The 21,026-nt window shown below is 44.9% G+C and overlaps 2 protein-coding genes and 1 long non-coding RNA gene across 5 annotated transcripts; 2 read left to right on the top strand and 1 right to left on the bottom strand.

Moving 5' to 3' along the window:
- The first annotated feature begins 376 nt into the window (after positions 1–376).
- SLC16A5 (solute carrier family 16 member 5) lies at positions 377–11,031 on the top strand. Its single transcript, XM_080560765.1, has 4 exons — positions 377–1,724; positions 5,637–5,780; positions 6,781–7,647; positions 9,225–11,031. The coding sequence occupies exons 1-4, from the start codon at positions 1,511–1,513 to the stop codon at positions 9,464–9,466; spliced, it is 1,467 nt and encodes a 488-aa protein (XP_080416891.1). The 5' UTR covers positions 377–1,510; the 3' UTR covers positions 9,467–11,031.
- On the bottom strand, positions 7,654–14,634 carry LOC308179936. 3 transcript variants are annotated; one of them, XR_013940684.1, is made up of 4 exons: positions 13,743–14,634; positions 12,293–12,506; positions 11,225–11,349; positions 8,837–9,325 (listed from the first exon to the last, which is right to left on the bottom strand). It is a non-coding gene; the product is annotated as an uncharacterized lncRNA (long non-coding RNA). The 3 variants fall into 3 exon arrangements; XR_013940683.1 differs by lacking the exons at positions 12,293–12,506; positions 13,743–14,634 and adding an exon at positions 7,654–7,947 and having other exon boundaries at positions 8,151–9,325; positions 11,225–12,276; XR_013940685.1 differs by lacking the exons at positions 12,293–12,506; positions 13,743–14,634 and having other exon boundaries at positions 11,225–12,284.
- A 321-nt stretch (positions 14,635–14,955) lies between these two features.
- On the top strand, positions 14,956–17,976 carry ARMC7 (armadillo repeat containing 7). The gene is made up of 3 exons (XM_080560785.1): positions 14,956–15,798; positions 15,909–16,052; positions 16,973–17,976. Exons 1-3 carry the CDS (start codon positions 15,732–15,734, stop codon positions 17,308–17,310), a joined length of 549 nt encoding a protein of 182 aa, XP_080416911.1. The 5' UTR covers positions 14,956–15,731; the 3' UTR covers positions 17,311–17,976.
- The last annotated feature ends 3,050 nt before the right edge of the window (positions 17,977–21,026 follow it).

A 21,026-nucleotide genomic window follows, 5' to 3' on the forward strand; every position in this document is an offset into this window, starting at 1 on the left:
AGCAAGCATGTGGCCCCCTGGGACAGCCCCCCCGGTGAGCACAAGGACACACAAGGGGAGCCAGGGCTCCAGAAATCTTCTGCTGGACAAGCTCAAGTGTTGGACAGGGCAGCTGGGAACAGAGAGGAGCTGTGCTTCTGCCTTTTTTTCAGGTTTGCTGTTGCCGGGGAGAGGTTTTAGGCTGTCATCCAGCTAATTCACACCAGAGAGACAAGCACTTGAATTAGTCGCATTATCTGCACCCAGCTAAAGTGGACAAAGGATTAAAGTGTGCTGAGCACCACCACCGTGATTTGCATGTTAGAGCCCCTTCCCACGGGCCCCCTCAGCTTGCAGCCCCCCCCCCCTTTTTTTTTTTTCTGGCTGTGAGCCAGCCGGCAAAAGAGCCCTGTTTACAGAAGTGATGCCCGGGTTAATATTGCAAAAGACTTCATCAAAGCTTTTTAGTCGCTACTGAAGCAGAAGTATCTAACCGTGGGCAACGAGCTGGCCGGGCTGCGCACGCAGGGGATGATCCGCCCGCGCTGCGCACACAACCGCACGCTGCCGGCCCTTCGCTTCAGCCCGAGGTATGAAACTTACTCTCGTAAGCCTGCCGCCATGGCAAATTTGAAATAACGAGCAAGGACAAACTATTATTCATTTTTAAGGCTGCACGCAACATTCAGTTGTGGCTATTGTTTTAGGGGAAAGGCATTATTTGAGTACTAAATAAATATTGCACTGTGCAGTGACCTTAAGGGCACTTTTCTTGAGCTCATCCAGTTGCCAAAGATTTTTTTTTATGTGTGTTTATTCATGTGGAGAGGATGGGGAGTGCTATTGCTATATATTTCATGCTGCTGGTATCAAAGAAATCAAACCTGGGATCTCTCAGAAGCAGCTCTACCACAAGGTAAAGCAAAAGCATATCTGAGATCGCTGGATCCTAATTAATTTAGGGCTTCTGAAATGTTTTTTCAGCACTAGCACTTTGAACTATACACAGGAGCAGTTGTCATATCAGGTTCACACCGAGCCCTGCTGCACCATGCGAGCTTTATGCGTTTCTATTTTTCTTGGCATTTGCAGAGTTTTTCGTTCTCCTCTCAGTGTGAGGACTTGGTGACCTTAGCAATTGCCAGCAAGGGGACTCCATATGATGAAAGCAGGTGAAAGGGAAAATAAGGGCGGGAACTAGGTAAGGCCAATTCATACCTCAGAGGAGGTGTGGTCCCATTCTGTACCTGGCTGTGCTCGCAGTCTTGTGCAATATAAAAGGGGAAGGCAGGCGTTTCTCAAGTAATCTGTTGCCAGGATCCTGTAGCGAGAAGGAAGGGAGGTGCTGGAAGAAATGCAGAGCAAGAAGTCCAGAGTGTCAGCTGCAAGAGGTTTGGGACACGCTGGTGTCTCTGAGCCCAGGGACTACCACTAGCCCATCTCTCTGTAGGTCCGTTCCCTGGGCCGAGGGTTGCATGGTAGCTGCAGTCGCTTCCCCAGCGGGCCGGCCTGGGAGGAGAAAGCAGCCATCATGTCCCAAGGAGGAGCATGGGGAGCTGCCAAGCCCCAGGACCGGGGCTGGGCATGGATGGTGCTGCTCGCCGCAGTGCTGCTGCAGGGGCTGACGCTGGGCTTCCCCTCATGCATCGGCGTCTTCTTCACGGACCTCCAGCACGAGTTCCAGGCCTCCAACAGCGAGACGTCGTGGTTCCCGTCCATCATGGTGGCCGTGCTGCACGGAGGCGGTGAGTAAAGGCCACGGCAAATGTCCGCTGCTGTCTCTTGAGGTACCGGTGCTGACGAGGGGCCGTTATGAGGGCGCTTTTAGCATTTCCCTGAGGAGGAAGGTGGAAGGGACTGGGAGGTATGGCTGGTTGGCAGCACACAGGCATCTCCCAACTGCTTTGATCCATGCCCACAGAGTCCAAAGCCAAGTGTCTGCAGACGCCACGCTCCCCTTTGCCATTCTAAGAGATAACCAAGACCTTTCTCCAAAGGTGAAGGTGAGCTTGGGCTCCTCCTTCCATCCTCTCTCCTTTCACATGACCATTGTGTTCTTCGGGGCTGAAAAGCTGCCCAATTTGAGCCCCTCCAGGCTGCTGGCACAGGGTTAAAGCAACCCCTGGGCGGTGGCGTGGAGCGCACGCCCCAGCAGGTATCAAGGTGAGGGCAGCTGGTTTAGTGCAGGATGCAGGTCAGGCAGGTCTCCAGGTGAAGGGGGACGGAGAAGGGTGGTACATTGCTGACAGGGCACCAAATCACCCCTGGAAAACTAAGCACTGTTCTTTCCCCAAAGAAACTGTGGGGGCTGCACGGGACAGGGTACCCAGAGCCACATCCAGACTGATAGCTCTGCATAGAGGAGAAAAACACACCCAGCAGCTCGAGGACCTCCCAACGAGCGGTCCTGTCTTGCTGCTGACCCCTCCACACGCAGCTTCCATGCTTGTGTGATAAACAGATTACTTGAACCCCACCTAGCAGCGGGGAGCAAAGAAGTATCTACCGCTGCTCAGGTAGATGAGCTGCTCCCTTAGTTCATTCCTGCCCCTTTCCAATACTGATTAAAGGTGACACTACAGTATGGGGGTGGAAACATAAAAAATAAAAGCAGAGTCATGCTGATGTGACAGCTATGATGGGTTCAGTGTCTCCTGGGTAAGACTTGGCTGACAGCATGACAAGGGGAAAGAGTTTGCACCTTAGCAGAAGCAGCTGGTCCAGAATGGCAAGGCACAGACAGAAAGAGACCTCAGGGGAAGCAGCTGCGGGAGGAATTGTCACCGCAGTTTGGCAGAAATAGAGCAGTGTCTTGGGTCCTTGAATTCGGAAGCTGCTGGGCATTCCCTGTGCTGGCTTCCAACCCCTGTGGCCCAGCTGCTGTTAGCTGGAAGGAGCTGAACAGGAGCTGGTGGCTCTGGGAAATGGTCTGAAAAGCAGCTCGGTCCCAACGAGACGGGGAAGGACAAGCCTGGCTGCATCTGCAAGAAAATATCAAGTCTCCTATTTTCTGTAATAAAGTAATTGTTTTGTAGGAGGCTGGGACCACAGTGAAAGGTAATACAAAGACAGCCAATAAATAGATTAAAAGTTATAAATGACACGAGGAATGAATAGCCTTGTGGTGATTATATTCACTAATAGAATTTGTAAGAGCATAACCAGTGGATTACAGGAGCATTGTTACTTCACTTGCCAGTTGCATCTCCTATTGCAGGCTCTTACAGCAGAGGAGAATTTGTTCTCACCCCACAATAGCTTAAATTGGGACTAACACAACTGTAAGAAGAAAAAAAACAATGAAAAATTAGAGATAAAGGACTCCCTCTCAGGCCAATGATTTTTGCTGCAACTTCTGACCTTCTTTGCAGTGGTCCAGGCTTTGTTTGATTCAGGTTCTCAGGTTGCATCCATCACCTTGGCATCTAAACCCTTTCCAAAACTGTTTTCTGCTGTGTAATCAGGATCTCTTAAAGATTCTTCTCACTTTTCTTCTCCTTTACTCTTAATTCAGAGGACCTGAAGGGAAAAATAAATATTTGTTGCAAAAATAGTAAACAGCAAGAGAAACGGACAGAGTGCTCCATTCTCAGAGTCATCAGCTGAGTGAGAAGCTCCATGCAGGAGAGCTAACCTCAGCTCAGCAGAGATGTGCAAGGAAACAGGGAAGGGCACAGTGTGAAGAACAGCACTTAACTTAGTAAGGCAAACATATCTCATTACCCATACAATGTTCCTAGTTAAAAGCCATTACTAATTATTTTGTTATAAGAATCATTTGGGACACCTCAGGATCCTATGGCTGACTCCAAAGCAGGAAATACAAGAGTTCAAGCCCTTATAGGCTCCTCCTTCTAGATATTCATGCAAACATAACTCTCTGGACTTGCACTAGTACAAATGCAGCAGTTTTGTTGGAAATATCTTTGCAAAGAAAAGCACAAAAGCCCCAAGCAAGTGAGCAATAATATTTGAAACCTAGAAAGCAAGTTAGCAGGAATAAGTAATGAAAAACAGGATTTTCTGAGCCAATCCCATGATTTTGGCATGTTTGATTTATGATTTCTGGCTACTCAGATTGGTTAAACAGCAGTACCATCCTTAATCTCCTCAGCGGGAGGAAAAATAATGCAGTCACCGGTTTGCTGAGCCTGGTGAATACTTCTTCAAAGGCCAGTTGAATTCCAAGGTGAAAATCTCCCAAGCAGATCAAAATACAGACAGCTGCAGTCCTAATTTTAATAACGTTCCTCTACTTGCTTGACTATGTGGATTTTATTTCCAACCAGGTGTTGTTTTAGGTCACAAATATGCCACAGGTTATTTTCCCCACAGATTGATTCCTAATCCTGAGGCTTGCAGTCATTCTGAATTTGCTTACATAACCTGACGTGTTAGGAAGAGGGGGAAAAAAATAAAATCTGGAAAATCATGAGGATCCTTATGGGAACACAAAAAGAAGCAACTCTACCTTCAGAACCTCCTCTAACAGAGAAGCATGTTTTCCATTGACAGGTCTGCAGGTCTGAACTAATCTCCTCCTACCCCAAAATGAAGCACACTAAACCCATGACATTATCAAACTGGTCATTTATCCCAATATCATGGAACTCACCAAAAGCCTATGAAAATTACAGAATTAACTGACCTTAAACACATATCTCCGTGCCTATTTGTTCATTGCTTTCTCTGATGAAATAACTTAAGTCCTGCTTAGAAAAGCCTGCCAGCAATGTATGCACACAGTAAGACCCGGGTTTCTGCTCCAGAAGAGCAGACCCAGGCCCACCAGGAGCACCCAGGTCTTGCCCTTGCCTCTGCGTTGTTTGTGCATGTTCTGCTCCTAGGCTTCGTCCTCTTGGAAGTGGACACAGTCATGCCTACCCACCCTGGCCAGGTATGCCAGGACAGGCATGTGCAAAGAGCCGCACTGGCAAAAACATCTTATTTTCATGGGGAGATGACTTGCAGGACAGCTGCAAGACTCCACAAGCTGGAGCTTGGATGCCACAGCCTGAAGCTTAGACTGATTCCGATGCAGACATGAACATGCTCCCAGCTGCTTTCAAATGAGTTTCTTCAAGGACAATCTTCTTTCTCCCATTCTTGATCATTTTCAGAGTCAATCTGCCTTCTGTTGCAGGGAATTTCACCTATGTAGCAGGACACCAATGGCAATTGGCAAGATTTTGTGGCAGAATATTTGAAAAACACAGCAAAACGAGAGTGGAAACATGCAAGCAGAAAATACCACCCACTCAGCCTCTCCTACTCAGGGGCATAGAAATCCAAGTCCTCTCTCTTTTCAAATCGTTCCCAGAACTGATATCATAAGAGAACAGAATTATACTTGAAGGTCCTTTTTCCATTCCATTTCTGAGAGTTTTACCTAAAATCCATCACAGGGAAGCTTAGGAATCCTACTTCGTGACCAAAATCCAAGCACAGGAGCATTCCCTTCATGTGCCAAGCTGACCAAGCACCTTGGAGGATCAGGGAATGTGTTTTCTGCTTCTGGCTCCCCCACTGCATTATGCTGCTGGGACGATCCTCAGGGACTCTAGACTAAACCGTTCGATAACTGCAGCAGTCTAGCAGCTATGAAATAATTCCTCCCCCTCTAACTGTCTTCTTTTTGCTTCTCTGACTGCTCCCAGGACCCCTCTGCAGCATCTTGGTGAAGCGATTTGGCTACAGGTTTGCTGTGATGCTGGGAGGCCTGCTGAGCAGCGTGGGCATGGTGTCCAGCTCCTTCTGCAAGTCCCTCGGCCAGCTTTACATAACAGCTGGCCTCATCACTGGTAAGTACCAAGGAATAGCAGGAAAACACAGCTGCTACCCTTTATTTCAGAGCCGGGAAGTGGTGAGAGTCCAGACTAAGTGCTCACGTTTTTCACTCAGCTGTGAAACAGGATAAATCAAAAGCCCCACAGCTCAGCAGGAATTGCATGCTGGATAGGCTTGCCCTTCACACCCCTTTAACACACCTCGCCCAGCCGAGCTCACTGAAAAGTGCTTCTCTCTGGAAAAGGTTACAGGTCTCTAAGGGGCGAAGTGGAGAGCCAACATGTCTGTTCTCTTTAGGAGCTTCACAGCCTTTTGTCTTTGAAGAGGGGAGTTTTTCCATCTTGAAATGCAATGTGTTGGGACAACATCCTTCATAAGTTCCTTGGGCTTAGGTTTCACCGCTCCCTATCTGGGGAAATATGGAGTCATCTTTTTCTAACAAAAGAATGTGTTGGTTTTGAACAGAAGTAACAGATGGGAACTTTTCCTTTCCAAATATTTCTCCTATGTAACTGTTTTTCAACCCATATTTTCTTCTAACACAGAGAAATGAAATTTTGCAGCCGGGTCACTTTGGGACCAAGCCTTTTGGCTCTTGTAAGCTAAGCTGTGTTTGCTGCAGGGAGAAAAAAAAGAATTAACTCCTTGGGCCCTGAAGAAAGCGTCAGGAAGGCAGCACTGCCTGCTGTATGCAGTAAAAAAATATTTTTTCTAATGAACTATTCCATAACGATCATAAGCATTGCAGTGCAGCCCAGACAATCACCTTAGATCAGTGTATTTAGTATTCCTGAGAACACAAGGAGTTAAGTTTATACACAATACCCTTCTTTATCTCTAGTGTGGGGTTACTGAGTATTAATCACTGGAGGTTGTGCAGCCTGGCAGGTGAGGATATGCCTAGTGGTAGATGAAGTCATCTGTGAGCACCCATGGAGCTGGGCTCTTTTCACCCTGCAAGACACCGCAGAGGGATCACGTGCTGTTGTTTTTCTCTTTCCTTCATACCTTTAGGTCTGGGATCATGTTTCAGCTTCCAGGCAGGAGTGACTGCACTGGGCCACTACTTTGTGCGGTGGCAAGCGTTGGCTAACGCCATGGCATCCACTGGTGTCTCTCTTGGTTTCACGCTGTGGCCGCTGCTTTCTCAATACATGCTGGATGAGATGGGCTGGAGAAACACTTTTCTTATCTTTGGAGGAATACTATTAAACTGTTGCGTCTGCGGAGCCATTATGAGACCAGTGCAGCTTGCTTCAGGATCACTAGTACAGTTACCCAGGCCTGGAGACGATTCAGGGAGAAGAGCAGAAGAGGCGCAGCTGTCCAATGGAGCATCTTCTCCCCACCTAAAGTACCAGCAGCAAAACAGAAAGACTGCATGCTTCCAGATGCTGCAGAAGTACCTGGCTTTTGATATCTTCTGTCAAAACAAAGGTTACCAGATTTACACTATCGGAGTGACCTGGATGATGATGGGGTTTGTGTTACCCCACGTCTACCTTGTACCTTATGCCATCCAGAACGGGGTGGAGGAACGCAAGGCAGCCCTCCTCATCTCCATTATTGGGTTCATCAACATCTTCATACGCCCTTTGACAGGACTGCTTTCGGGACACAGAATCTTCACGGGAAGACGCATCTACCTGTTCAGCCTGGCTGTGCTCCTCTGCGGGCTGAGCAATTTCATTTGCATCATTTCAGCTGAGTTCAGCGTGCTCATTGTCTACTGCGTCATCCTCAGCATCGCCATGAGTGGCATTGGGGCACTCACCTTCCAGGTGCTGATGGATGTGGTGGAAATGGACAGGTTCTCAAGCGCTCTAGGGCTCTTCACAGTCCTGGAGAGTATCACTCTCCTCATTGGACCCCCTCTCACAGGTGAGAAAAGCTATTAAAGCAAGCTGGAGCAAAAACAGCTTTTTTAGACACTGGTGACGAGTGTTTGGGAGCATAAAGAAGAGGAATGAGGGAGTTTCTAAGTCCACACAGGCAGGTGAGTTATGTAAAGGGAGCAATATAAAAGGGAGAGTCAGAAAGGAATGATCAGCCCCATCTCACTGCTGAACAAGGGTCATTTCTGTAGCAGCCCAAGTGTCACTTAAGCAACTGCAGACAGTGAAAAAGTTTCCCATTTGGCAGGCAGCTTTGATAGGCATGAGAATGATGAGAACTTTTTCCCTGAGTGGCAGAACACAGAGAGGAATTACAGTGGTATGATCTTGTTGTTTTAGAATTCTTTCACTGCTTTGCTAGTCTGCATTCATTTATCTATGAAGTCTCAAGAAATTGCAAACATCCCATTAAACACATTTACTCTGATCAGAAGTATTACCAGCTCAATATAATTGAAGAAGCTTATAGTAAAAGGCTCTTCTACTCACTTTTCTTTCTGTGTTCTGGAGCATATTCATTTTTCTCTGGAGACAAGGAAGGGAACTAGTTGTGGCCCCCAATCCAATAAATTATTCACCGATTTCACAGTTCACTCCAAACACCACTAATTGACCTGTCCGAGACACACCTGCTCCTGCTGTGCAGCAGCACATTCAAAAGACTGACAAACAAATGTGAACCTGAGCATGAATCCTCTATTCAGGCTTTAGTTCTTTCCTCCAAACAATGAATTGTGTCTCATCCAGCAGGAAAATATCTATCTGTTCTAAGAACGGAATAATATGCACCATACTTAATAGTATTTCCAGGGAAAGCATGTCAGCCACTTTTCTCAAAGTGCAAAACAGATCTTTTCTTGGACATCTGTGAAGAGGCAGATAGGCAAAAACAAAGTACAGTAAAGAGAAGCTCAATTTCTAGAGACCTAAAATCTATTAAATAATTACTTCCATATAAATAAGCAGCCTTTAAAGGAGTCATCATATGTTTTACCTGAATATTACCTTTCAGTATCCAGCATTAGTGTTAAATTACTCACTTGATATATCACCCTTCTAAATGTTTTACATTGAGGTACTTAATGTTTATTGTAATGCCTGCTGTGCTGTGATTTTTTTCTCTCCCCAGTTACACACTTTTAGAGACAAGTCTTCAGCTTATAGACCCCAACATGTCATTTTTGTGAGAGATTTCTTTATTTATTCTGTTTTTTGACCTGGAATGCAACAGGGTCACTCGTTCCAAAATCCAGCAACTGGCACAGGGGTCCTCTGCTGAGTAAACAAAGTGAATCAGCAGGTTGGGAAAAAGTTACAATTTTGTTTCTTTGCTGATTTCTCTGTTTACTGGGAAATACTTTATATAGAAGCAGAAACACCACCTGAGTGGTGAGTGCAAACAAGCTCTAGAATCTGGAAAAGAGAACTTAACTCATCTATGAATGCTTATCTTTTGTATATGGCAGTATGCTGAATTATTTAGGTCTAATGTTTCTGTGAATGCCATATAGTTGTCTTTTGGTATGCATCTCTTCTATGACTAAGCTGTGGTTTCCATTTCAGGTCTCCTGGTGGACATAACCAATGATTTCCACTATGTCTTCTACACCTCCAGTTTCCTCCTGATATCAGCTGCATTGTTCATGGGGCTCAGCTTCTGCGCTCTGGAAAAAAAAAGAAATTTGAAAGAGACCACAAAAGTACCTTTGGGTAATCCCTCCAGATATCAATACAATGACACGCCAACTGAACCACAGCCTGAAAGTCAATCCACTCCAGCAGTCGTGTACGTCACAAGCATATGAAAAAAAGAAAAAAAAAAAGGAAAAAAGAGAGGAATACAAACGATCACGTGGCCTGTACAAAGCTACACGAGGCCTGGCACTGATGGCAGAGAAACCAAGTGTGTGCATCCCATAGCTATCGTCGTCCTCCTGCCCCACGCTTCCACTCGGTGAGGCCGTGTCAGGCTCCACGCGAGTAATGCAGATCTCGGGCTGAGCCCAGCGCCGGCCCAGGAGCCAAAGGAGACACAGATCTGTGCTTTCCTAAAGCAGGCCGTGGGGTAACAGCCATGGCAGCCAGCTTGAGAAGCAAAAGCCACGTTGATTCAATTGGTCTAAGTCGGTGCCTTTCAGAAGTCACCGGTATTTCACGTACACATTTCGGCTTTAGCACTGGAAAATACAGATTGATGGCTATGCACAATGGTAGTTCTTTCACAGAGTAATTACACGCCTAGTCTGAACGTAAAAATTTGGTGCAGGTTTATATGAACTTTCCTGGTAGCCTCTCACATTGTGGGGGGGACAAAACAAACACTTTCAATTGGAAGTTTGTCATTATTTCCCACATCTCAAAATATTATATGGAGGCTGCCATATGGGTCACAGAACTCGGGCAAGTCTCTAGTTAGATCAAATATTTTTCTCCTTATGAGGTATATATAAGTTCTTCATATCAAAGGCATTTTCAAAGCCTCAGAGGGTCAACTCCAGAGCATCAAAAACAAAGACCCAAACCTTACAGCGAGTGCCTTGCATAACTAGTGGTATTTCTAGTGCTTCCTGATGTATCACAACTGGGGATTCATGGCTTGTATAAATACATTTCTTTCCAGCATCAACTGGGACACTTTTTTTTTTTTTTTTAAGGGGACAGGTGGAGAGCACGTCATAGAAGGTGTTAGTAGACCAGAGATTGAATGTATGCATCCTTATCCTTATATAGTCCCAAATCCTTGTATAAATGCATTTAGATCTTTAGTCTTAGACTTGTAGACTTATGTATACCAGCATTCTCAGCACAGAGAAGTTTGCACAAGTGTAACTTACATGTCAAAAAGAAACCAATGTGGAAAAATATACTAAGAAAAGCCAGTGTTAACTTTCATATCCATGTAGTCTTTTGACTCTAAGTGGCTTTTCCTGCCACACTCCTGGGAGTTACACTTGTAAGCACTGACATGAGAGTTGCATCAGCTGCTGAACTCCCTCAGGATCAGTTCAAATTTCAAACTGTTTATATTTCGTATCTCTCCTGATCTAAACAGATATCTCACGAAGTACTGGAGCTGAAGATTACTCAACATAATAGAACCTCCAAAAGATAAAATCATACAATGTCAGTGAAATGGAAGAAGTAACACCTTTCAACTCAACAGCTGAACCAGCAGCTTCCAATTCAACTTTAACACTTAATCTTGAGAACTGTTGTATCAAAGTCTTAGCAACAAAACCAGTTTTCATTAGAACTGTGGACTCCCCAGAAAAACAAACAAACAAACCAACCACAATGAATAAATAAATATGTAAATAAATAAAACCAACACATGAAGCCACTGGAAAATTGATTCCAAGGCTTTCCAAGACTAACGGTTTCTCGGCTATTATTTACAGTTGAAGAGGCATCAGCCCTTCAGAACGGTTCCTCCTTCCACATGTCAGAAGCATCCATCTCAGTAGTGCTTTAGGATTACTGAGTGTGTGAGTCAGTACAGGCAGGCAACAGGAACAACCACAGACTTGCAGCTAAAATGCAAAAAGTAGATTTATTCTCATTACCTCGCCACCCAGGGGATCCTCGAAGCAGCACCAAGCAGAGATACACGAGCACAGCCACACAAGAGGGAACACAGGAACTGCTAAACAGGGTCGATGCTAGGAGACCACCAGCCTGCTGGTTTCACCTGTTTTTATAAAGAGTTCGCTCAGTTTTTACCACCATGCTGCGATTCTCACTGTGCTTCTTTGATCTTCTCTGTACCAAGGCTGGAAGCTCAAGCACATCTGATAGGGCACCTCCAAGTCCACCAAACACCTATATTATCTATGCACAAATGTGTTACTTGTCCAACACACAGAGCACAAACAGCAGCAGACATAATTTATACGTTTTTCTACATTGCTGCTCCCCAGACTTTACACATTCCCAGCTGCAAGGTCACTTGAGTGTATTTACAATCCTCCTCGCCAATCTTCCATTCTGATCCCATCCTCCTTGCCAATCTTCTACTTTTAACCCATTCTTCCCAATATTGAGTCAGTATGCTTTGCATTACTTAAAAAAGATGACTGCCAAGAGACATACATATCTAATCTCTAATCATGTGTTTATTAACTTGTGCAATGCTTATATTGTCTATAACTGCAAAGTGAACAGGGACTGGTACCTCTCAGCTCATCAAAACAACTGCAATACTTTCCTAGGAAAAATGATGGGTCTTTCCTCCTCTCATCAAAATAAACCAATGCAGAAGGATTAAGTCTCAAACCTCTTCTACCTATTGCAAATGAAACAGCTAAGCAGCTGAACAGATTGATATTATTTTCTTTATATAATTCTTAAATCTGAAATTCTGTTTACCCTTTTACATTCCCTTTTTGTACTCTGCCAGAAATACAGCACAATATTGCCCCAAATCCTCCCACTGCTACAAACGTCTTGGGCAAAACAGGCAAGATCAGAACATATCCCAGGAAAACAAAGCCTAGTTGAAGGAGCAATAGAATGCATCTCCTGTGCAGAGGCGCTGCTCTGTCTGCAATGCTTTAGCCCTAGTCAGCCCATAAGTAAGTAAATAAATAGTCTAATGCATATTTGCAAGATACAGGGTAAATAAAGGTACTCACCAACTGGAGCTGCCACACAGAGATCAGTTCCTCCTGCACCATGGCAAAGAAATCTGTTTTGACTATTCCCTAGTTGTACACAGTAGTGCAAGGCAATTTAGGACAGAAAGTTCAGAAAGTTTTAGGACAGAGTTCTTTATAGAATGGCTTTTTGATACTCCCAGACTCACTGCTAGGGTCACTGGGAGTTATTTGCAGAGGCAAAGAGATGTTTCTGGGAAGACAAAACGTTTGCAAATTTGGTATTTTCACTTTTTTCATCTTGTTGACCAAGAACTTTCTAACAGCCTTACAGAACTCAATCTGCCTGAAAACAGGGTTATCTCCCATGGTTACTTTACATGTACTCCTTAGTAGCAATCTGCAACCCACAGGTTAGAAACAAGTCTTGGACAAAGAACAGGTTAACACTTAAGGCTGTGCTTCCACAAGATGACTGAGCTGCCGTAATAGACAAAATAGCTCCCTGCTTCCTCCTCTCCTGTTCCGTGCCTCTCCTACCTCTCTTTTCAACCTGAACTCCCAGATGCCTTGAGCAGCTTTGTAATGCATAATTGAAGGGGCCACGCATACTGAGCATGCTACAGTATAATAAATATTCCCCCTCAGAACATTAATACTCACTCCTTAAGAATCTTGAGGCCCAGAAGAAAAATAAAGTAATAAGAATTCCTTTCATTAGTTTAAGGTTGTCCCATTATGCAAGGCAACCACAGCCTAATTACCACCACCCCCTGAAGCAGGTGTTTTTTTGTTTGGTTGGTTTTTTTTAAATAACCTTCAGACAACAAAATAATCCCAGACTTAATGATAGGCAAATGCTAGTACCTCAGCCTGGTTGAAAACCTATGAGAAGGAGCAGAGCAAGAAAAATTAGCCAGAAATAAATAAACCTTGCCCAGTCCCCTTATATCCCTTCCTGCTCCCTTTGTTGCTAAAAGTATCATTAACCTTGCAAGCTAAGCATTTTTTTGCACCAAGCACCTTTCCTTACTGCTATGAAACATTCACCAGGAAGTTCACACTGAAATATTACAAGATTGTGACCCTTATAAGCCTTAGATACTCTGCCAATGTGATTCTTGGAAAAGTTTAATTTAAAAAAAAAAAAAAAGAGTCATGGTAACCTTACAAACTCTAAAACACCTCAGAAGTGCAAAATCACTTAAATGAAGAATTTGGCGTGCTGTTTACAGGCCTAGTTAGTAATTGTGAGAAAAGAAACATACCTACTAGACATGAAAATTGATCAAATTCTAACTGTGGTGGGTGTGCTATCAAAGTACACCACGGTCACTAGACTAGCCCCTGAATCTGTGACTGTCCCAGCTGTATTAACCCATTCTGTGCTAACTATTCTGGCTAACAGCAAGCAGTCAGTGCATTCAGACTATTAAACAATATAGCAAGTATCACCTGAGTAGACAGTCTGAGTAAGAGGGCTACATACCTACTACCAAGTGATCTTTCTGGATGGTCAGGACAAACTCCCTGCAGCAAGCCAGCGCACAGACAAGCACGCAGCTTGTAACAAAGCTCGTCATATAAGCAGTACTAGCACAGCCTGACTCCTACAGAAAACCTCTGAGGACCACAAAACCCAGGGAATGTTGTCAAACTCTCCTCCAGGAGGCAGCTCCAGCACATCAAATTAAATGCAAAATGTTCCTCACATCTCTAAACCAGTTAAACTCAAAACAAGACGAAGGCTAGGAGGATCAGAGCAAACAGTTCCCAGAAAGCCGAGCACAAGTTTTCCTCTCCCCCTGGTTACTTCTTGCCACACACTGAATAGCGTGACCTGGAGAGTGCAGTTTTCAGAGATGCATCACCTGAAACCCAGCCAGCACAGGAACAAGCTGTTTCTAAACACTGCTGTCTGTGCAACCAGTTCAGAGGAGGACAAAGTTTCTACTGGTTTTATGCCTGCAAAATTATACTGACTGACCACAAATACAGTATTTGTGTACAGACGCTATTGCGTTTTTCCTCTTTAAATGCTCTGGTTTTCAGTCCTTATTAGTCAATCCCAGTATCCTTAACCATTTTCCTTTGTATTGGGCTAGCTTGTCTGCCTTTGCTTTCTCTTCTGCTTTTGCACATTAGTCACGCGCTAGTACACATTAGCAATGACAGATGTGGCTTAAAGTATGTCAACACTTACAAATGCCTACATTAAAAGAGATGTGCTAATATGCTAACATTCTAACATGGAAGTAGTTTGTTGCACCTCCATTGCTTGTTTTCATATATGTACACATATGTGCACCCATGCATAGGAATTATAAGAGTTAAATTATAAGTTGAAGCTGCTAGCCTAGCCTAAACTTTTATACCAGGTGGAAATGAATACCTCGACTTCCACATTCCCTGACTTCCCACACCACTGCAACGCTAAAAGCATTACTGCATGCAGTGCAGCTTCTTTCCTCCTCCTTCTATGTAATGTGGTCGTGGGCAGACAGTTTACTACACCCAGCTGTGTGGTAGGGGTGATTATCAGCCCAACATGCTTGTCACTGATGCCATGTATTTGGTGGATCAGACCACGTTCAATTTCCTTTCTGTGAAAATCAAGTACTCAAGATAATACCAAAAACATCTGTTCAGACTGCTCCCTACTTTATCTACAAAAGAACCAGTAGTCATTTAATTGCCTCAATAAAATCAGGGCAAATTTCTGCTGAGCCTACCCCCAGTGCATGGTATTTATGTACCTTCACTTAGGGATTTCCACAAAGTGAACCACATTTGAGTCCGCTTGTGGTGCACGTAATGGCGCTTTAATTAGAACTACCCTTCTTCAGAATCACCTAATTGCTCTGTGTTTAGACCAGGATGTTGTACAACCAGGGAGGGATTACCTGTTACCGTTTTAAGTAGCTCCTTCACTGCTTTTTTTTTTTTTTCCAGGTAGTTTACCTTACCGTGCATGGGAAGTGCTTAAAAACCCCAAATTTCACCAAACACAAAGTGAAATACCGAGACGCGAGTTTATTTATTTGCAGTTATCAGGAACAGGCTTTATTTATTTGCAGTTATCAATAACAAGTAATGGCTCCATCGGTTTCCAGCCCGGACACTGGGACTGAGCCAGCGCCTCCAACAGCCCCGACCCCCTGCCGCGGAGGAGGAGCCGCGGCCGCCGCTTGAGGAGAGCGACGCCCACAAAATGGCGGCCGCCGCCTGAGGACAGCGACGCCCACAAAATGGCGGCCGCGCCCTTCCCGCCCACCCCTCCTCCGGAGGCCCCCGGTAGGCCTCAGCTGGGCGCGGCGGGGCGTCGTCCCCTGCCCCGGCGTCGTCCCGGCTCTTTCCCGTGTGTGGTCGGGCCCCGGCCTTGTGTGTGCGTGGTCCGCCGCGGTGCCCGCCTCCCCCCCGGGGAGGGGAGAGCAAAGCACCGGTCTCTCTGCCCCTGAGCTCGTTGGGGAGCAGTGGGATGGAGCTGGGGAGGCTGGAGTACCTGCAGGCCCTCGTCACCGAGTTCCAGGTGACGGACAGCTCAGGTAACCCCACGTTTAAAAGTTTGAGCTCCATTGCTTGCTAGTCTTTATGTCGCACGTGGCAGGTGCCTCTGGCACCATCCCCTCCTTCACACGATGCTTCTCCCTTGCAGAGGCCAAGGAGCAAGTGCTGGCCAACCTTGCAAACTTTGCCTACGACCCCAAAAACTACGAGTATCTCCGGCAGCTTCAGGTCCTGGATCTGTTCCTCGATATGCTGACTGAAGACAACGAGACCCTTGTGGAGTTTGCTATTGGTAAGAACTGCACCCGAGTACATTCATAAAACAACCCATAGGGGAAAGGGATGACAGGAGCTGGGGTGCCCATCCCAGCACTGCCATTCAGCATCCACTCTCACCCCAGGTTCAAGAAGGCAGGTGACAGTAGCTGTACTGCATTCTGGCAAGCCCTTGGTTGGTGGAAAGTGAGTGGAATGGGGTAAGAGGAAATGACTTTAAGGGCAGTATGTCTCCTTCATTTTAATGTAGCTGCTGTGCTTAAAAAAAATGATGCTTTCTGGAAAGGATTTTCTTTTTTAAGACTCTTAAGAAAATACTAGCTGACAGCAGTACAGTGCCCTCTAATGACATACAGGGGGAGGAGTGTTCTGGTGGAAAATCTCCAGGAAGAATAAAGAAAACAGCCCAGGAAGCAGCTAAAAGTTTTCCAACTAAATCTTACAGAAAACCTGGATACGTATTTTTGTATTAGAAAACATGGATCGGCAAAATATTGGTCAGCACTTAGAGATCAGCACTTGTACTCAATTGGATTTAAGGAAATAATTTCTATTACCACACTAAGTTGGAAAAAAAAAGGTTATGTAAGATAATTAATACCATCTTGCAATTCCTGAGATGTAGAGTATTTGTCTCTTACTGTTCAGGAAAAATATCTTTGTGTACTGCCTTATAAAAAGGAAGAAAGATTGAATGGCCATCCAAGGACAACCCAGTGCAAGTGTCTAACAGGGCAGGATCAGATTGTGTTAGTATCAATAAATATAAACCTATAGAATACATTCAAGGCTGTTGCCATTTATTCCCAAATAAAGTGCCCAATTCCCAAACAGGGAAAAAAAAGGCAGAGGGGAGCAGAGAGAAGAGCGCATCCTGTTAAGTGTGCAGAAGGAATTTGTCTTGCCTGTGTCAGACACTGTCTTTTGCTGTTTCAGGTGGTCTTTGTAACCTGTGCCTGGATAAAACTAACAAAGACTATATTCTGGAGGCCAATGGGGTAGAGCCCATAATAAATTGCCTCTCCAGTTCCAACGAGGAGACCGTCATGTCAGCGGTCACAACGCTGATGTACCTGACAACACCGCAGTCCCGCCAGCAGACCACAGCTCTCCCAGTGGTGGAGTGCATGCTTCGCTTCTCTCTCTCAGCCAGCAGACGGCTAAGCAATCTGGCAACTGTCTTCTTGGAGGATTACTGCACACCTCTGCAGGTGGAAGAGGCTCAGAACCTAAGCAAGCACACAGCAGTAGGGATTCCTCTCCCTAAGGACTGAAGATACCAGAGCATTTGGGAGCTTTTAATGGGGAGGCCTCCCTCTGTTTTGCCAGGTCTCCACTTTCTGCTCAGCAGGTCAAGAGCATGGTGAGAACAATGGAGTGGGAAATTGGTCAGACGAGTGCTGGATTTTAGTTATTAATAAAGAGGACGATACAGCACTATAACAGGCCATGCATAAACTGCAAGCAAATATTTAAAATAAAACAGGTTGTGGCTGTTGGACAGCAGGTTGCCAAGTGCAGCTTGCACAAATAATCCTTCCTAGCAGTTGTATTTTTCTGTTTGGGTTATTGGGCTGACATCCCCTCCAGTTCCTGGCTGGTTTTGCTGCAGCTCCCCCCTTCATCGTCAACTCAAATGACTTTGAAATGTCACATAAACTTCATTCTTCCTGCAGAAGAAAAATGTTTCCCTGCCCAAGCAATTTGTAATTTTATTACATTGCTTTGGTACTGAATGTGCCATCCTATCATCATGCCATAGGCTAGTAACTTACTACACAGAACAGGTTGCAGCTATGCTGTAAATTGGGAAGTGGAAAGTTATCTGTCTTTCATTACCACTGGTGAGAAGGGTGAAGATTGAAAATAGGCTCATGGCACCTTGGCTCACAAGAACAGCTGTCTTGTAAAACCTTCTCTTAATAAAACATTAACTTAAATGCTGTGTAAACAGTTTTGTATAAACTCATAAATATTTCTCTACAGCACTTGCAGTCCAGCCTTCACCCACTCACTAACACACATGGGCCAGAAATCGAAGCCAGCTTGGTCTCCTTTCATTGTCAGCCAATCAAGCAAAAGGCAACCCAAAAGCCAGGGTGGCTAAATACATAAAATACAGGGTTTGGTTGTTGACGACAGTGCTCCCTGAAAGACAACAACCCTGTGCCTGTGCAAGTTCCAGAGCTTTACTTCCTCTTTTTCCCTTTCTGCTCCCAGCCCAAAACACACAGGAGTGAGCTTAAAAGCATAAAAAAAAAATCTGCTTGTCTTATAGCATCTCTTCATCAATAGCAGACATCAGGAACAACTCTATAGAGATTAGCTGAATGCAGGACAAGCTTCCAGACACACGGAGAGGACTCAGGATGTCTAAGGAGGGCAGCTCACTTCATTTTATAACCGTTTCACCCCAGTAGCACCCCTGCCCTGGTCACAGTGCCCTGCTTCCTGGGGCTGGGTTTCCCTGCCAGCTGGTGACCTGGTTATTACCCTGGCTGTGGGACCAACCAGCACCCCGTTTTTGCATTACTGCCTGCATTTGCTTTCAATTTTTAAATGCACAGATAAGACATTCTTGTGCCTTTTATTATTAGGAAATCCACTGGCTTGAGTCCAGCTCTGGTCAGTTAACTTTAAGAACTGCAGACCAGTGACTGTTTGGTGGCATCTCTGCCGGTCCCAGCACACGAGGCACCGTGACAGTTCTCCCTCGGCAGCCACCATCCCGGCAGCACTCGGGGCTGAGCACACCTCCAGGCCTGCGTCTCATTCTCAGACAGAGAGGTTAAGCTTCCAGTATCTCTTCTACTCTAAGACACACAAATCTTACCTTTTCTAGGGTCATATGGAGAACTTCAGCAGTGTCAAGCTAGCATTTTTCCACAGGCATTAAAGTCTTACATTCCCACGCCACCAAATAGTGCAGAAAGCTTAGTTCTTGTAAGTATTCTTCAAAGGCAGGCTGGCACCCTCTGCTTAGCAATTGTACAAGATTGCTTTTATAGTCCAGCTGATGATGTTCTATCACCAGTGGAATATGAACACACAAAAAAACTTTTCAATTAAGCAGCGATGAGTACTCAGCATTAAAGAAATCTCTCAAATGATGGTGCTCACTCAGCTGTCAAAATTTACAAATCCTGGTAAAAGAGCAGACAGAAAGTTGGAAGCACTGCAGGAATTCACACGCAAATCAGAAGAGGTTAAGGAGTCTAGGTGAAGACATGGCAATAAGACCTACCCAAGTCTTTGTTTCCACACAAGGCCTCACTGATCTCAGCAACAATTCCTTGGAGCTCTTCCCAGGGAGATTTGATTACAGAATCAGTGTCTGAAAAGCTTGTGTCTGAAAGCTATCTTATCCTAGAGCAAGACAACAGAAACTGGCAACTTTCCACATCACAAAAAAAAAAGTCTGGCTTTGCTGGGCGAAGAAAGAAATTTGATTTGATGACTCTGAGAACCATTTCTCAAAAACAAAAAATAAACAAAAAAAAACAAACAGCAAAAGTAAAAAAACAATTTTCTTTCTCATTCTCATCCCACCCTTGCTCTGTCTTTTGGAAGAACCATCTGCCCATTCTCTGAAGCCTAGTCAAGCCACTGTCCCCATGAGTTTGCCTTGGGAAGTCAGCTGTGTAAAGTAGGAGAGCTACCACATCAGATCAGCCTGGAGGTTTGTTTAATCTAATTTTCTGGCTTCAGAGTAAGTTCCAAAAACTCTCAGGAACAGCTGCCCAGGTGAGTGACTTCTGGTGACTTCCATTAGTGAGATAACAGCTTGGACACAAAGCTAGGAGACTTGTATCTGTGCCTAAGCTTTTCCCATTTTCAACACTTACAGTAATTCTAGAAATTCTTCCCACTGCTGGAGACGTTGAATCATTTTTTGAAACTGTCTGGGGACAGGTTTTACATCCTAGACACATGTAAGATAAATCCCTGCCAACGAAACGGCTACACACCTCTAAGTGCTTGGTTCAGGCAAGTACGGTAAAGAAAGTCTTGAACAAAATGCTTTCTAAATAAAAAGGCTAAGGATTTACAGTGTGAAATTAATGATCAATTTACGATAAAACCAAAAGAATAACCAAACAGTTAAGCAAGTAATGGATTGGGTTTCAAGAGACAGATGATAAGCACCGGCAAAGCACGAACAACACTAAGAGGGCACTGCATAAATCATTATCACAGTGCTTCCAACCCCCAGACACGGGGGTATCTTAACACCTCTGATGTTCCTGGATAGCCCTAGTAGACACCTGTCACGAAGAGCTCAGTGTGTGGCTGATCCCAGCCCAGATTCTGTTTCCCTGCACAGACACGTGGCCCCGCAGGCTCTCGGTGCCCGTGCAGAACTAACAAGGTCTGTATTTTTAACCAGCTGTGTTATTTACATAAAACTTGTAGGATCTTTGCAAAATTATTGTTCCGCCAAATGTACCTAAAACTGCCCAGACATCCAGAGGTTACTGAAGAGGGAGACGGACATGAATACATAGACCCAATTTCCTTATGAAGCCCGACTAACAATGAACAGCAAGATAAGAACTTTCTGCCCCTGCTGATCTGCGTGGGACTCAAGCCACTTATCTGGTTATTTCATTGACACACGTAGAGTCTGCGAACGAACAGGATGAGTGTGAACCAAATTAGGAAATAAAGGTGTCAGAAATAGAATCGAATGAAACATTCACATGATCATGATCCCTTAAATTACTTCTATTTTTTTCTTGTCCCAGTACACCTAAGTGAGACTCATAAAAGGAACAGATACCTAAACACTACTCACTTAAGCAATAAATTGTGTCCGTTTATATAAAGCAAGAAAGAAAATGTCTGCTGCCCGTATTTACTAGTTCCAGAAGTTTCAAGCATCAGCAGCCATGGATCAGAGCTCAGTCTGCTTGGAGCCTGTGAAAATACTCTGGACCCAGCACCCCAGTTTGTCACACTGCTGCAGAAGCCAGCACCTAGCCATGGAACA

Source organism: Anser brachyrhynchus (genome assembly GCF_964034855.1).
Source record: "Anser brachyrhynchus genome assembly, chromosome: 18".
Lineage (NCBI taxonomy): Eukaryota > Metazoa > Chordata > Aves > Anseriformes > Anatidae > Anser > Anser brachyrhynchus.

Coding starts and splice junctions, on each gene's coding strand:
- SLC16A5 (XM_080560765.1), top strand. CDS start 1,511: ATGTCCCAAGGAGGAGCATGGGGAGCTGCCAAGCCCCAGGACCGGGGC. Junction 1,725..5,636: donor GGCCGTGCTGCACGGAGGCG/GTGAGTAAAGGC, acceptor GACTGCTCCCAG/GACCCCTCTGCAGCATCTTG. Junction 7,648..9,224: donor CATTGGACCCCCTCTCACAG/GTGAGAAAAGCT, acceptor TTTCCATTTCAG/GTCTCCTGGTGGACATAACC.
- ARMC7 (XM_080560785.1), top strand. CDS start 15,732: ATGGAGCTGGGGAGGCTGGAGTACCTGCAGGCCCTCGTCACCGAGTTC. Junction 15,799..15,908: donor CCAGGTGACGGACAGCTCAG/GTAACCCCACGT, acceptor TCTCCCTTGCAG/AGGCCAAGGAGCAAGTGCTG. Junction 16,053..16,972: donor CCTTGTGGAGTTTGCTATTG/GTAAGAACTGCA, acceptor TTGCTGTTTCAG/GTGGTCTTTGTAACCTGTGC.